This window comes from Lineus longissimus, chromosome 4, assembly GCF_910592395.1.
Source record: "Lineus longissimus chromosome 4, tnLinLong1.2, whole genome shotgun sequence".
Taxonomy (NCBI): Eukaryota; Metazoa; Nemertea; class Pilidiophora; order Heteronemertea; family Lineidae; genus Lineus; species Lineus longissimus.
In genome coordinates this window covers 9,749,150-9,764,405 of record NC_088311.1, presented here as the reverse complement: position 1 = coordinate 9,764,405, position 15,256 = coordinate 9,749,150, and the positions used below count along the sequence as shown (strand labels likewise).

Here is a 15,256-nt window from a genome sequence, read left to right as displayed (position 1 = left end):
ATAAGACGTCAGGTGATTATATAGGTTGTCTTGGCTATAATGTCTTGGCTTTCTCAAAAATGCAAGTCGTGTCATCTGAAGTAGAAGGGCCATTACACGAGAAGTATACATCTAACAAAAATGCCACAAGCGTTCCTGCGGAACTACCTGTTCGATATCATGCCATTCGAGACCCGCGCGTGAACGGTTTTCGAGTAAACGGCATTGGAAGTTCGAACCTCGTTCAAACATGCTTTTTCTGACCTCCTTCTAGTGCGAAAGTATCAACGTATGTATAGTAGTTAGCTTGGCAAACGAAGTTGAAAATACATGTAGTCGTTATTTCTGAAAAAGCATCTGGTAGCCAATGGGTTAAATGGTGTTCTCTACATTTTCTACTCCCAATTAACAATCTCAGAAGTATCACCTACAAAATTACGAGATTTGGTTGCATGTACCGAGTTCCATTTTTGATCTACCGATAAAGACAAAACAGGCGTTCTTTAGCATACATTGGAATGCTTTTGATATCGCCATACTGGAAGTCTGATATTGGTGGGAAAAAATGGAAAGTAGTTTAAAAGGCGTTGATTAGTTCATTGCTGTAAGCGACAGCCAATTACCAATGCAACATACTGGAAATTTTCTTTCAAAAGTTAAGGGAGCATGCATGAAATAATCAAAGAAGGAACTTACGAATGATATTGAGTAATATCTGCGTTTTGAGACTGCCACTTTCTGCTTTATTGGCCTTATCGAATTGACGGAAGGGAATGAACAGAATATGGCGGAACAGGATAAAGTCGTGCCTAAAATAGCCGCAAAGATGTTTTTCAGTTCAAGGGAAGACTCATAGTTGGAGATAATGACTTCGTTTCTGTGGCGGGTGCCAGTCTGTCGCGTCGACAAATCCTGTTCTAATTTATTTCCCCGACACTCGTAAATCATCTTCTGGAATTTGGATTTTTTTAAATTTCGAAATTCGGCGATAAAGTCCATATACTTCATACTTCGTCTTTCGTAGCTTTTTGTAAGGGTAAGGATTGCGAAACTTGCCTAATGACTGACTGAAATGAAAGACATATACATGTACGTACAACGTATACATAGAGAACACCCGATATATCGGAGTCCAATCGAAAGACGTCCGTTCGTCGGAATTCGTTTTAATCCATCCATCTTTGAAACGAACTAATTTCAACGTTTCCTCTCCATAAACTTGAATGCTAATCTTTTCTTATCACAAATGAAGACGTCTCATTCTTTCCTCCATTCTGATGACATCTCATTTCCTGCCTTCTTTTAGTACTTTCAGGCTTGTTAGCTTTTTTCAAATGGCACAGCGCTCCCTCCCTGAATACGGAATTATTCTCCCGTCTTATTGGGATTCCTTACGACTCCTACTACACCGGCTCAGGAACCCGCTTCTGAAAGGCCGTCATTTTTATCAGGAAAGATTTGCATCTCCTGAGCAAGGAATGAACTGATGTAACATGTAGGAACTCGAGTGAAAAAAAGCCGAGCTTTTTTTGAGTTCCTTCTTCTTGAACGTGTGGTTCATGCCATGAACTTGTGATCATATCCCCAGAAGGTGTATTGCAATGCGCTTAATTTTTAGCAAGCGACCCAATATAAAAGCATTTTTTACGAAAAGTGCATGTTGCTCAAAGAAATCGTAAGCCACGAGGCGCAACATGAGCATACGGATATCAAGGAAGCTAAAATGCAGACAAGCTCATCCCTCGTCTTCCCGTCTGAACCAGTGTGAATTAAATGTCACTTGTCTAAGCTTTGGAACTGTTGATCGGTAGCTAGATATTGTCACGGATGGCCGTGATATTGTGTAAGTAGCGTCAATTATTTTAACAGACATGACCGATTATGCTACCTTCCGTGATACCTTAGTTCAAGTACAGTATAATTCAGCCAGATCATCGTTTTTGAACAACTCTTTCCTTTATCTCAATTGCTTGCACTGCATCCTCCTCTCGCTCGCACATCACTCTTTGATAAAGGTGAAACAATAACCATCCATTGACATCTGTGTGCGATGGAGGTCAGACGACATATCGATCGAATCGTAATGGATACACGAGCTGGTGTAGTAGTTCACCATGGTCACAAACTGGTCATGCCGATTTATCAGCGATGTGCGTCAGTCATAAACGTCTTGCATCTGGAGGGATACAGACGCACAACGCCGATAGATCGGCGTGTATAAACCGGTGTCAACGCATTGTTTTGTTTCATTCCAACTTTTTTATCAAAAAGGACGTATTTTCCTTCGAGACACGACTTTTCTCAAGGTCTACATCCTGAGGAAGTCAAAGGCTTTTAGCGCTTGCTTCACTCAGTCACCTTTGTTCTATGACGGACGTAGGTTCAGCACCAAGAACAACTGCGTTTATCACACAGAACGTCACGCCTATAACCCTACATGTTGATTGGTGAGCATTAACGGGATATCTGGATTTCTCCTTTAACACCGGTTTATTTGGCTCCGTTTTATCATCCAACATGGTCAATGAACGATATCATAGGCACACTTGTACAACTGTTACTACAGTACTCTCGTCCACGTTGTCAAGGAGAAATTACTTATCCTTCAACGACAAAAAAGTTCGCGAGCAATCCAGACAAAACGTTCACTCTAGATTACAATCATGATGATCATTTCCTGGCAAGCTATCTAATGGGAAATGACTGTCCATGGTCTAGCATCACAATAAATGCCACCAAATCGTATGGATGAGCATCTTAGGCACAGGTTCTGGAAACAGTTAAGGAATTAGTGATGAAGAGCATGTTGTGTTTTAGGTGGGGGTCGCCTTGTTACAGTACTATATAGGGAGTTTTCGTAAAGTCCCCGAAACCCCAACGCCATCGCCAACGCCTATTATGTCATTGCTCGACACAAACAATTAAAATTGCCGAAAAATGACGTAGGCGTTTCATGAACTTTGCGAAAACTCCCTACTAACTATAATCGTCAGAGGTGGACATACTCGTTCGTTTCTCCTCGATCATTTTGCATTCTGGATTGATCCATTTCATTCTTCCTCTCGTTCCAGGTTACCACCATTCGTGTAGTGGTTCAAGATCCGGTAAGTCTTTTTCCGATCACCTCCAACCTGTCTACAGTCCTTTGGGGTGGTCATCGCAGGTTCCTGCGACAAGAATCAGCGATCTTTCTCTCACTCGTGGCAGCAATATTGTCCCAGATTTCAGTGACATTGGTATCACGTTGGATACGCTACAATTCGCCGCACAAGCCTTTTGCCTCATGTCTCCATTTCGTTGCTGCTACTCTATATAGTTGCAGTAGCCGTTTAATTCCACATGAGATCAATACCATTCACAGTCTTGTATTTACCGGTAATAATTCAATCAGTTGTGACATGTATCATGTTGTTCCGGCGCCAGCATGATTATGGGCCGTCAACAATCAATCAACTGTCAATGCCTGGCTTGTGATGAATGCCTCTCGCTAAAATGTCGCTAAACTCGTCTTCAACAATCTGGCTCTGCCCGCGTCGAACTACCTCTCAGACTTAAAGAAAATACATGCTATACATTTTGAAAGAAACGCCCAATAATCTCCATCCTTATGATTATAATATGAATATTCTGCAGCATGACTAGACCCTTTATGTATGACAATCTCCATCTCGACTGCGTGTTTTGGAGGCGAAAGGGCTGCTATTAAGAAGAGTGCACATGAACGTAATGTAATGTTTCACTCCCGGCCAGATTTTACTCTTCTGTCACATCGAATAGGAAATGTAAAATAAAATGGGGGCTGAAAAAACATCGTATTTAGAGAACGGTTCAGAAGGATGGTATCGCACTCATATTTTATTAAAACAATGTTTTGAAATCTGGTTCATAATTCAGTATTTTCTCTCTGGATGCCCATTGTATTTTTAGCTATTCATCACCGGTTTAATGTCCATCTCGCACTAACGATACGGTAACCATGTCCCTTGCTTGGACAGAATGTTGTAATATTACTGGGTTTTTTTGTCTCACAATCGAACCTGACAATTGAATCCCTCACCTTAATACGCGGATATATGCGGGAGTTAAGGTGGATTGCCATGTACTGAGAAGATTGTTCTGTTTCATTGACAAGAATGAAATCTTTCTCCAATATTGATAGGAAAGTGACACTCCAGGGAAAACGCCATGTTTACTCGGCTATCGATATTGTTTTCACAGAATGGTGGTTGACAAGGACTGATCGTCTGCTTCTATTGATCACCAACTTCGTCCCCGTACGGATGAATATTCAAAATGTTTGGCTCAAATAATCTTCTCTATACTGAATTTTGATTCATGACCCATACCACTAAGTGTGCATTTGAGTCTCCTGAAGATGACCAATTTGGTTCCAGTATCTTATCCTTTTTGTATCAACCTTTATTTGTAGGCCTACATGTATCGATATATTTTTGTTCATTATTCTAAAATGACGAGCCAACCCCTTCCTACATGTAAGCTTACATGTACTTAGTCGATGTGTTGATGTACATTTTGTATTCTGTAGGTGCTGTAAGGTTTGCATTGGTTTTTCTGCTGGTATACTGGTAAATTGATAAAATCCATTTGGATCTGCGTTGCCTTTTTTCGTTGTAATACCATTGCTAGCGTATACTTAAAGATAAACAAATGCTACATTTATATTTGCAATATTTATTCAATGTCGGAGAATACCACGTATCAAGTGTATCGAGATTTGCTTAATAGACGTTGAAAAATGACTGCATGTATGAAGCTAATATATACATTACAAAGTCGGAATATCTATACAATAATAGGAGTATCCGATCAACACTTATGAAAATAAATACGTTTGATCAAACCCACCCTTGATCCGATTCAAAATGCCATTTTCCAAATATGGGAAGCAACAGCAGTGTATATTACCACTGGAAGCGCTGATAGACCATCGATAAAATCTGGAAAGCTGTGACAACATTTTGGGATGTAATTGAAGATGCTCTTACCATGATGAATAAGGAGATAACATCACATGATACAAGGTCCCACAAAAATACTTGCATGTTAACCGGGTATACTGACTTTAATCATGGGGATATATATAGTTTTTCAAATTCATCATTTCACTCGATATTCATTTCTAGAAATTTTTAAGGCACTTGAAAATACCTTTTATATTTTCACAAGCTCAAAAACCTTCAGTTCTTTTTTATTCCTCTGAAAAATGTCTAGGAGTGCATATTCATGTTGGGTGAAAAACCCATGTTCTCAAATAGCTTTGATCTGAAGAGTGTATAGCTGTTTGCCCTTGCTCCGTAAAATTCTTCTGGCCGAGGTCAAGTCTTTATTAAATACCCTTCTTATTTGTTGTTAATGACCCCATGTGTTGCTAATTATTCACTTGGTAATGCTTCTGGTCATCACGGGAGACAGTCATTTGGACGGAATGGCAAATGAATAACCCATGGACAGTGTGGCGTGGGATGAGAAAGATAAGGAGGGCATCCATGAATTTGACCTTGCAATGCATGTAACCAAGAATTAACCCGTTGGGTGCCGGAGAATTCCTTAAAATGACTCTACTTTTCGCCAGTACATACCGGGATGGGCGTGGCAAATGTCGATTTCTGATTGATGATGCAAGTTTAGGGCATGCGATATGCACTGATTTTGAGGAGGATTGACAGTTTCCCTTTTCTCGCTGTAACACATCCACTGTACATATATTTTCGGTTCGTGCTCGGGCTCATTTTAAATAAACAACTTTGGCCACATCGAGGTTACTTTTCGGGGGTGGTGCGTCGAAAGTGGGCCCTAGGCACACACCGAAGGGGTTAATGAAAGCAATAAGGTACCAAATATTGACCATAGGGGGCTTTTTCAATATAATGCCTTAACCTATATGGTGATTAGAGCTGAACAAGATATCATTTTGTTCGTCTTGGTGATTTCTTGTATACAAGTTCCGGAAGAGTTTGACCGCCCTTTTGAGAAAAAACATGAGGTTTTATTTTCTGAATATTCAAATTATAAGTCTTTATTTATTATTCCTGATGTAACTGACAACATCAGTCGGTTTAACTTTATACTGGAAATTGATGTACTTTATACTGCGGCATTAATAGGCAAAATCCTAGCAGGGATATTGTTATGATGAATTTGTCTTTCTGTAACTGAGCAGTGCGTTTCTCACTCCATTTCTTTAATCAATTTGCTGACAGACATCTTGACCACCAAGGTTTTTGCACCCCGGCTATGTTTACAGGGAGTATGTACCATAAGGTTCGGGATGGCTGTCAGAGAGCTGCCGTTGAAATCTGAAAATGTGATTGCTCAAGGTTTATACCTGCAACTAGGAGTATGTACTGAACTTACAACTTATAAAACTGAAAAGTATTAAAGTCGACGAAAAAAAATGATTGGCGCAAGGCGTGACCAAGAATAACAGTGTTAAGATTGATACGTTTATACCACGAACAAATGCCACAGCAATTTCCTGGCAATAATTGCCAAGAAGGTCGGGGGACCACCAAACCATGTCGACGACTATTTGGTTGCTGGAAGCTGCAAGTTGTCATCACAATGTTGCTCATGGGTACACATACATGTAACGCATAATACCACCAAGATGCCAACCGATTATTAAGGTTGTTGGCAATGTAGCCTCGGGGTAGCCTTCATGTTCCAGTTGTCAGGCAATTTTGCCCGTTGTTGTACAAATGTGAAAGTCAAAAAGGAAAGTAGAATACAAACGGGTTTGAAATGTCTTCTCAAATCGGCTTTGAATCACTTCGTTGGCTGAGTTGTTCCAATCAGAGTCAGCCATTTGTGAAGGTGTCACATGCAGCTGATGGTACAAACTTCATGATCAATTGATTTCACACTGCACCAAGGGTAGTCTACTCGTTCGTGATGGGATTGCCTGCTGCGCACATGGGGTTGCTGCGACAGCAACAGAAATTGTATGAGACGAATTTGGAGAGAGCAGCATATGTGACTATTTATTGCTGCTGATAAGATGATGTCCGAATACGTTCCCCTGAATCGAAAATGCCGTACAAGGCTGTTTCTATCTTTAAAGGTTACATGTACGCCGTTTGTGAAAAAATTGAAATTGAAAATTGAAAATTGCGCAAATCCATTTCCAATACATGTATGAATTTAAACATTGCCGTTGTCACTGTCGATAGATATACAAATACTATATATACCAAGTTTCATTAAAGGTGCATGCTGATAACTGCACTTGTGTAGAAGTGCATCTCTATTTTCCTGACACGCTTTGATACAACAGTGTACCCCTTTAATATCCAAAAAGATGGCGTCTAACAGAAAAAAAGCCAACTTTACATGATCGAGCTACCTCGAATCATTCGAATCCAACTCAGTGTGTGGTGCTCAAACAAACAGGCCGACGTGATTGGGTGTAAAGCGGGGGCGTCAATGGACAAGGAGGTAAAATGGTCTATATTTCATCCACGTCGCATTGATGGCGCCAGGCAGACTAATTCCTGGTTGAATATCCGCTTATGTATTAGCTCTATCTTTCGAATGTGTATCTACATGTGTCTGACGCATCTTTCCTTCTTATTTGTCCCTTTTAAGCGCGGCGATGTTCGTTTCCCGAAGAGTGGCGGGGCATGTGGTACCAGAATGGTCTTGGTTCAGTCAACCTCACGCAGCACACGATCACGAAGAAAGGAACGTGTTATACAAGTCAAGATAACAAATATGTCGTATATGATAAGTGAGTACGAATATTTTCCTTTAATTATTCCGTTGGCAAAGAATACAATTCATATTTGTAAAATAACAGCAACGACTGTCACCTCATGTGGTCATGGATTCGATTCCCGGCCGGAGCGCATCTTCACGTGATAGACAAGGCGACTCGCACAGACAGCTATAAGACCGTGATGAAGCCATCTTGGATATCGTCATGCAATCCAGTGCCTCGGAATCAGCTACAAGAATATTTAGTATCAATTGCGTAACTTCTGTCACAAAAGACTACTGGTATAAATGGGTCACCTGCTGCCCTGACCGGTATAAATAACACAGACACAACACCGCCTCGGCTGTTGCACAGCGGATAGAGCTATCGGTTTACCGCCAAAAAGTACGAGCTTCCCTTGAATGGAAGTGACGACACAGCACAAGCAGACAAAAGACTTTTTCATTTTGAGGGGCGCGTTAGGCCAGGTCGAACTTATATTTTTACATACCCCTACCACAAAAGCAGAGGAAGTGTTGTTTGTATTGTGTTGTGGTGGTAAACAATACAATCATCGACTGTTCATGCAATGCTGGGCATGAGAGCCCTCCCAGCTATTCCTATTTAAAAGTACCTATTTTGCAAGATAAGTCTAACAGCGAAAGTATCAAAAATATCGCCAACCTCCGATCATCAACGGGTATTTTTTAATATCCAAATAACAGCTGTGGACGAGGGATAATTTCTGCAGCAGTGATCAATGCGGTACATCAGTTTATAATACATCACGCCAGTTTTCGTCGGGTCAGTCCTTAATATCTTTCCTTTTCTTCTTCGAAAAGCTGGAATGCAACAGCGCAGTGATGGAATTATTTCTATCGGAAAGATATTCTTCCTTCGACAGGAAATGAGGTTCTTAAAGTGGGACGGTTTAGTGTTCACGGAAGACTGGGATTAAAAAAGAAAAGGACAATCGACGAGGCGGGCCAGATTTTGTTGTGGCAATCACAAGATATTCGTGGGGAGAGTTGATATCAGGATCACCTTTTGCATTACCGTTGTTCAATCCATTAACAACTTTCTTTAGCTACCTATGAAATAACTCTGTAGCGAATCAGAAAGCCGAGTAGAAATGTTGTCAGTTGGACAAAATGCATCGTATTCAATTACATTTGAAAGCAAGGAAGTTTTAGAGGAAACAGAACCTCCTTGCTGAACGCAACACTAGACAAGGCAAACGGTCATGTTGAGTTCATTCAATCCATCCCGAAGGCAGAATAGTTTGGGATCACATTTTTCTTAGTTCTCGGTGAAGTGTTACATGCAGGTTTAGCTATCCTTGTGGACGAAGAAGTAAGAAATACGAAGGTATTGGTCTCACAAGCCAGTGCGGAGGACTATCACCAGTTCAACTATCAAATATGAGGCCCGGTACTGCATGCCGACTTTATACCGGCAGTGAATGTCAATCCTAAAGTCTCCTCCTTGAAGGATGGATATACGCACGACGACGGTTGATCGGCATGCCGTTCTGGGATACAGGGCATGTTTTGGATAGCATCCGAGGTCAAGCCTTTGGCAAGAATTATTACAACTTATTGATTCACTTGGCTGGTGATCAGTTAAATATGTGCCGGCTATTTTAGTGGAGCCGATTTCTTGGCGATGGCATAACCAATGATCGTGCAAGAGGCATAATATATGTGGTTTTCCGGCCATCTCTGGGACCTGCAGCACTTTAAATTGTTGCTCTGAGGAGGAGGAGGGGGGGGGGGGGCTTGTACTTAATACTAACCCTCAAAATCCACCACTGCTTGATCGCAGTATTGAGCGTGACAAATCGATAATGTTTTCTAGTATAGGGTAGAATGGGATATCTGTAGCCCCGCTTTATTTGTAGCCCCTGCATTGTTTGATCCGTGGGGATATCAATCAATATCACAGGTAGGGGCTAAACTTAAACCGGGGCATCAAATACCCCATGAGGCCATTCTGCCTTATTGCAAAACTTAGAATAGATGGCTGCACGCGGAGTCAGAAAAGGCCGACCGGTTATTGTTATACGTGGTGACAGTGTAGTGTGTAAATGGAACTTTTCGTGAGTGATCCCATCGCTCAGAGACCGAAGGACAAGAGACGAAGGCTGTGAAATGGCAACTTTTATTGGGCACGTACATGTACATTTTGTTGATATAAATACTGCAAAACTTGGAATATAATAGGCAGAAAATTCAAAATTCAATATTTGTTGAAACTTGAAATTTTGAATATTGAATGATCCTTCTGGGCTTTCGTATTAACCTGTTTAACTGCCACTGCGGCCGTCTCGGCATTGGCTTCTTCATCCGGCTTCAAATCCTTAATTTCCTGTAACAGTTGTAGCATCTCTTCGTAAGTCTCGTCCACTCCGGACCTGCAACAAGTATTAATTTCCATTGCAATCATGGATTCTTAATTTCTAAACATTCTGGCGAAGATGGGTGCGAATCGTGTAAGTGAGTTTGTTTTCTTCACCAGTAAATTTGTGTAAACTTTACCCCCCCCCCCCCGTCCTGGTAAGGATTCACAACCATGATCTCCCGCAAGAGGAGAAGGTCATGATCCACACAAAATCGAAAACGTTTCACTTTTTCTGCCATTTTCTAACAGGAAAGAACATAAATATGCAGGAGAGATTCTGTTTTTTTTGCTGATGACAATCGGAGAGAAAAATAGACAAAAAAGATCAATTTCAAAACCTGTATGCGAGTGACTCTGTCAACACGTGCTATACTCACCGCTTGATTCCAAGGGCGTATTTGAATCCCTCCACTCGTCCACGCTCGTGTTGAAATCAACCCGTGGACAGGTTTCGAACGTCAAGAACGAACGGAAGAACGGTCACGAGACTAAATTGCATGATTTTCACTTCCCCCTTTCTGAGGTTCGAGCGGAACGGCAAGAACAAAGATGGCGGAAAAGGGGGCCGATTTGGAAATGTCGAAAGTTAATTTTGAGAAAGAAGTAAATATTCCGTGAATACGACACGTTCCTGTCCGCGACAAAGATGTAATAATGTTTGTACGTCCCACAAATGTACACAATTTAGGAAAAAAATCATTTCCTGCATAAAAAGTCTGCAAGTCTGCATGATCGTCTGCATCATCGCCGGATTCTTCAGTATCATCAAAAAAATAATGTAGCTCGCAGCATTAGATCTGCCATGCTTTTCAACAAGTGTACAGTGGCGACACGCACTTCCTCGTTCGAAACCTATGGGCCGTGAAAACCGCAAAAAATCTGTACATGTTTTTGTAAACGGTCGTCGCTCGCGCAAACTTGTCTTGCATGTTTTTGTGAAAGAGGACGTCGAAGAACGCGGTCGTATATCAAAACAGACGTTGGGTGGCGCTCGAGACGGGTCATCCTATTTAGCGTCCAGTGGCGACCAGTGGCGTCCAACGCGAAATAATAAGGTGAAAATGGTTAAAAATGTTTTCAAGCTCCTAAAACACTTTCAATAAACAAGATTTAGAAGTTTGGTGGAGTTTGCAAACCTAGTTTTTGAATAATTATCACCAGAAAACGATCTTAGTATGCGTCCAGCAAAAGTACTGGACGCCATGTTTGTTTTAGCTGCTTGGGTTTATAGAAAAAGCGGAATCGGGATCTGGCATCAGGTTGGCATACTAAGATCGTTTTCTGGTGATAATTATTCAAAAACTCGTCTAACTGATAGGCCTCGACCCACAGACCTATGAATATTCATTAGTGGTCTTGTCTCAATGAAGGTACATTTCAGGGGTTAACATTTTGAGAATTTTTTCAAACTAATGTACATGACATCCCACAACTCTCCAACAAAAACAAAGGAAAGTCATATCTGGACATTTTTGGAGAAATGAGAGACATTTCAAAGAGTGGTACACTGTGCCAAAAGCGACGAAAGAGGACAAAATGGTGATTGACCACGGAATTTTTTTTTAAAATTGACAAGTTTGACACAAGTGGACATTTTTACCCATTTCGGCCATTTTCACTCCAAATTTGAACCCCCCCCCCCTATGGCCAGGTTGTCGAAATTCAAAATTATTTTTTTTACCAAACAATTTATTTATATCTGCAGACTTGCCACAGCAAATATTTTTTCAATACCTCTCCAAATATGTATTTGAGAGTAAAAAACATGCACTCGTCTAATTGATAGGCCTCGACCCTCCAACCTATGAATATTAATTAGTGGTCTTGTCTCATTTACCAATATGGCCACCAGGCCGCCATCTTGAAAATTAAACAAAGTCCTATTACTCCGAAACCAATGATCGGATTGCAACCAAACTTTCAGTGATTATGTATCTATGTACTCGAATCAATGTCCTTAAGTTTCAGTCAAATCCCATGGCCGCAAGGCCGCCATCTTGAAGTCCTATTACTCATAAACTGTTGAACAGATGTCAACCAATTTCCATGTGACATGTACACTCTTCAAAAACCCAGAAATACAGTCCAATTTATAACCAAAATGCTATACTAAGTTGGTACCGGTAATTTTCTTTTGTGCCATTGATCCGAGAAGAATAGTATTATTCAATGGAATCAAAACTGGTGAAACTAGCCAGAAATTGTTCTCCCCATATCCAATGCAAATGACATGCATTACATTACCCGAGGTGAGTACATGGTCATTTTCCACAATTAATGACCTGGGCCATGATGTCATCCATGTACGTTTTAAGAAATTCGTCTTGATAGAAGGCCTATTTGATAGCAATATAGCTGTAGTTGTCCCTACAGCACCCAGCCAGCCCCTTTCACTGGCGGTGGTTCGTGTATCGGAAAATTCAAATACTAAGCAAGGCAAGGGGGTACAAGAGCACCGGTACAGGTGAGGGGTACAAAAGCCCCGGTATACAATTAGATATTAAAATGGTAACAAAATGGCCAAGTTTTTTCTTTGCACACCATCTTTATACTTGTATAGGTAAAACTCAATGGTGACCAGGCGCCTATATCAAAACATAATATACATGTAGTTCCATTAGTGCTAATGGCATCTTGATGTCAGTCACTTTAACAGTAATGGAAGGTTGGGGTTCCAAGACAGGACTCAAAGCAGAAAGTCGTTTTGATACGGAGTTCACCACTCAGTATCAAAATGTTTGTCACCAAATTTCTGTCGCAATGAGATTTTTCATCTATCGGTTGCTTCGGTTAAAACTAATAAAGGGTAGTAATTTCAAGTCAAAATATCGTGGTAGACGGGTACATGTTTAGCATCAATACGCTTACTACTTGCCTGCAGCCATAACGCCAGGGTGGTCTTAACCACTCGATTTTATATCGAGAAATCATTTTATCAAGCTGTCGCAATTTACCTACAATAGTTCATTAATTTTCCTACATCCAGATCAACTGATTATGGTACAAGCACAAAATCCCAACCCACGTTTGAACAGACTTTTATGCATTCTCATAATGGTACACATTAGATTCGAAGGGCTGCTAAAGTTAATGGAATAACACGATAAAAACGCTGTATGAAAGTATTTAATGACGTGGCATTACCGTGGACTTAAATCCTTCCATTAAAGTACCATAATGGAACCTCATTAAAAATCTTTATGATATAGGCGCCAAAATATAATGGTTTGCGAAAGAAATTTTAAGTCAGTCTTTTGTTTCCTGCTGGTTTGCTGGCGCTTTCAGCAGCTTCCTTCGACTCCACTTGCAAGGATATGTTATGAAAGCCACCACATGACCGCAGGCCCAATGCATTGTTGTCATTATTCACATCGTGACCATTCCAAAACATACTTAAAGGGACAACCTGAGTGTAGATTTCCCTGGCCAGGAGGATAATACCTCTGCTTGCCACCACGCGCCACCACTTATGCTGATCTCGCATGTTTTGGACATGGCTTGTGAAATGCAGGCAAGCCTAAGGTTACACCCAGTTTTTGTGCATTGTTTATTGCAGTTCAATGATACGTGTATTTCAATTTTCCTGTTTGGAGAAGTTACGGTCCTACTGGAAGCCATTTTTGTAGGAAAAACCAACATATCTCATGCTATAGTTGTCACTTTAATACAAAAAATGTACCACTGAATACAAGAGGGCGTATCACTTAACTATGGTCATTTCATCACACAAGCCTGGGAACAACTGGCAGGGTTTATCAAAGCTCTGGGATGCTGATCTCCTATGGGATTGGATAGATTGATACTCGATCGTTGATTGGTTCAGAGATAGAATGTGTTATGAGCTCGTGACACATCCCTTTTTGTCAGAGAAATGAGTTTTCAGGGCACCTCCACAAAGAGGTAAATATTTTTACAAGCCTCCCCCCTCCTTTTCAGGATTGCACCTTCGGTTCTATCATATGAGTCCTCATTGGCTGGGAGCACCCCCCCTTGCTTCTTTCCCAAATTTCAGGATCCGCCACTACTGCAGAGATGAAACTTTCATAAGAATACATTTATGTGTCGTCAAGGACGTCTTGAGATGGTTCTTTCGATTGAGAAAAATAACTCACCATGGTAGTGATCACGTCGTATCTTGTGATAAACCGGTTTGGCAGCGCTGGTTAAGCAGTATTAGGTGTACTAGAAAGGACAACATGTCTGGTATCTGCAAAGAATGAAAATGACAAGATAAGGTTGTACACAGAATCAAACAATAGTCGCAAAAGTTGTGGAGAAATCAGGCTGAACTTACCAATGTTGAACCAGCGCTTCGACCATGGAACATGTGCCTTGTTGGCGTCGACACAACTGAACACTTGTGTTTCCCAAAGCGGTCTGTCGTACCAGTGGCACAGCCAAATTCAACGCCCCTAATTGAGTAGGTTATGTGCGAGAAATGACCAAACAACACATCTATTCAAAATGTGATTTTCAATCAAATATAAATAGGCCCATTCACGAAAATGCTCACGATTTAAAGCTGACAGCCAAATAAAGCTCGCCGGCCAAATAATGAGCTCACGGTCGGAGGAACACAAGTCGGACAGAAAGTGACATAACTTCGCTGAAACTTGGCATTTATGGTATTTTTAAACGTGTCTACGTGACACAACATGATTGTTGAAATTTATAGTACGTATTTACACAATACAAATGTTTTTAAATTCAAGTTCAATTTTGCGCACACATCGTCACAGCGATTGAAAGTGGTCCGTTTTCGCGTACGTTGGGCCGTGTGCTCAGATGAATTGAAGACTGTCCTGCGTCGCCTTTGTAGCTGAGTTTTATGTTCGTGAAATCGTGCCTTTTTTCCCCACCACGATCAGCAATCTAGGAGCCACCAGACTATTGCTGGCAGGTGTCTGTGATAGCCGCCGCAACAACAAATGGAGTAGTAACATGGCTGTCTGGCTTATATTATATTAGTAGCAAGCATAGATTAATCTATGCTTGTTGGAAGTAAGAGACACATACTGACGATCTAAACTGACTGTGGAGTTAGATCACAATCAATTTCACCTCTACGTCCATTCTAGTAGTGATGCTTCGGTTACCGCACTCCAGGGTGATGCATTCTCATTCTGTGAAATATCTTTTTTGCCCTAGGCAGGAGAGTGAAGT

The 15,256-nt window shown here is 41.0% G+C and overlaps 1 protein-coding gene across 2 annotated transcripts in view; it reads left to right on the top strand.

Annotated features, from left to right (window-relative positions):
• LOC135486291 (uncharacterized) overlaps positions 1-15,256 on the top strand; it is a 73,974-nt gene that overhangs the window by 1,227 nt on the left and 57,491 nt on the right. Inside the window, exons 1-3 of one of the 2 annotated variants that reach the window (XM_064768980.1) lie at positions 2,400-2,426; positions 3,051-3,083; positions 7,585-7,726. In XM_064768980.1, the coding sequence (XP_064625050.1) occupies positions 2,417-2,426; positions 3,051-3,083; positions 7,585-7,726 (185 nt within the window). In that variant the 5' untranslated portion in view covers positions 2,400-2,416. Of the gene's footprint in view, positions 1-2,399; positions 2,427-3,050; positions 3,084-7,584; positions 7,727-15,256 lie in introns of those variants that run through there. The other variant, XM_064768978.1, reaches the window with a different exon arrangement.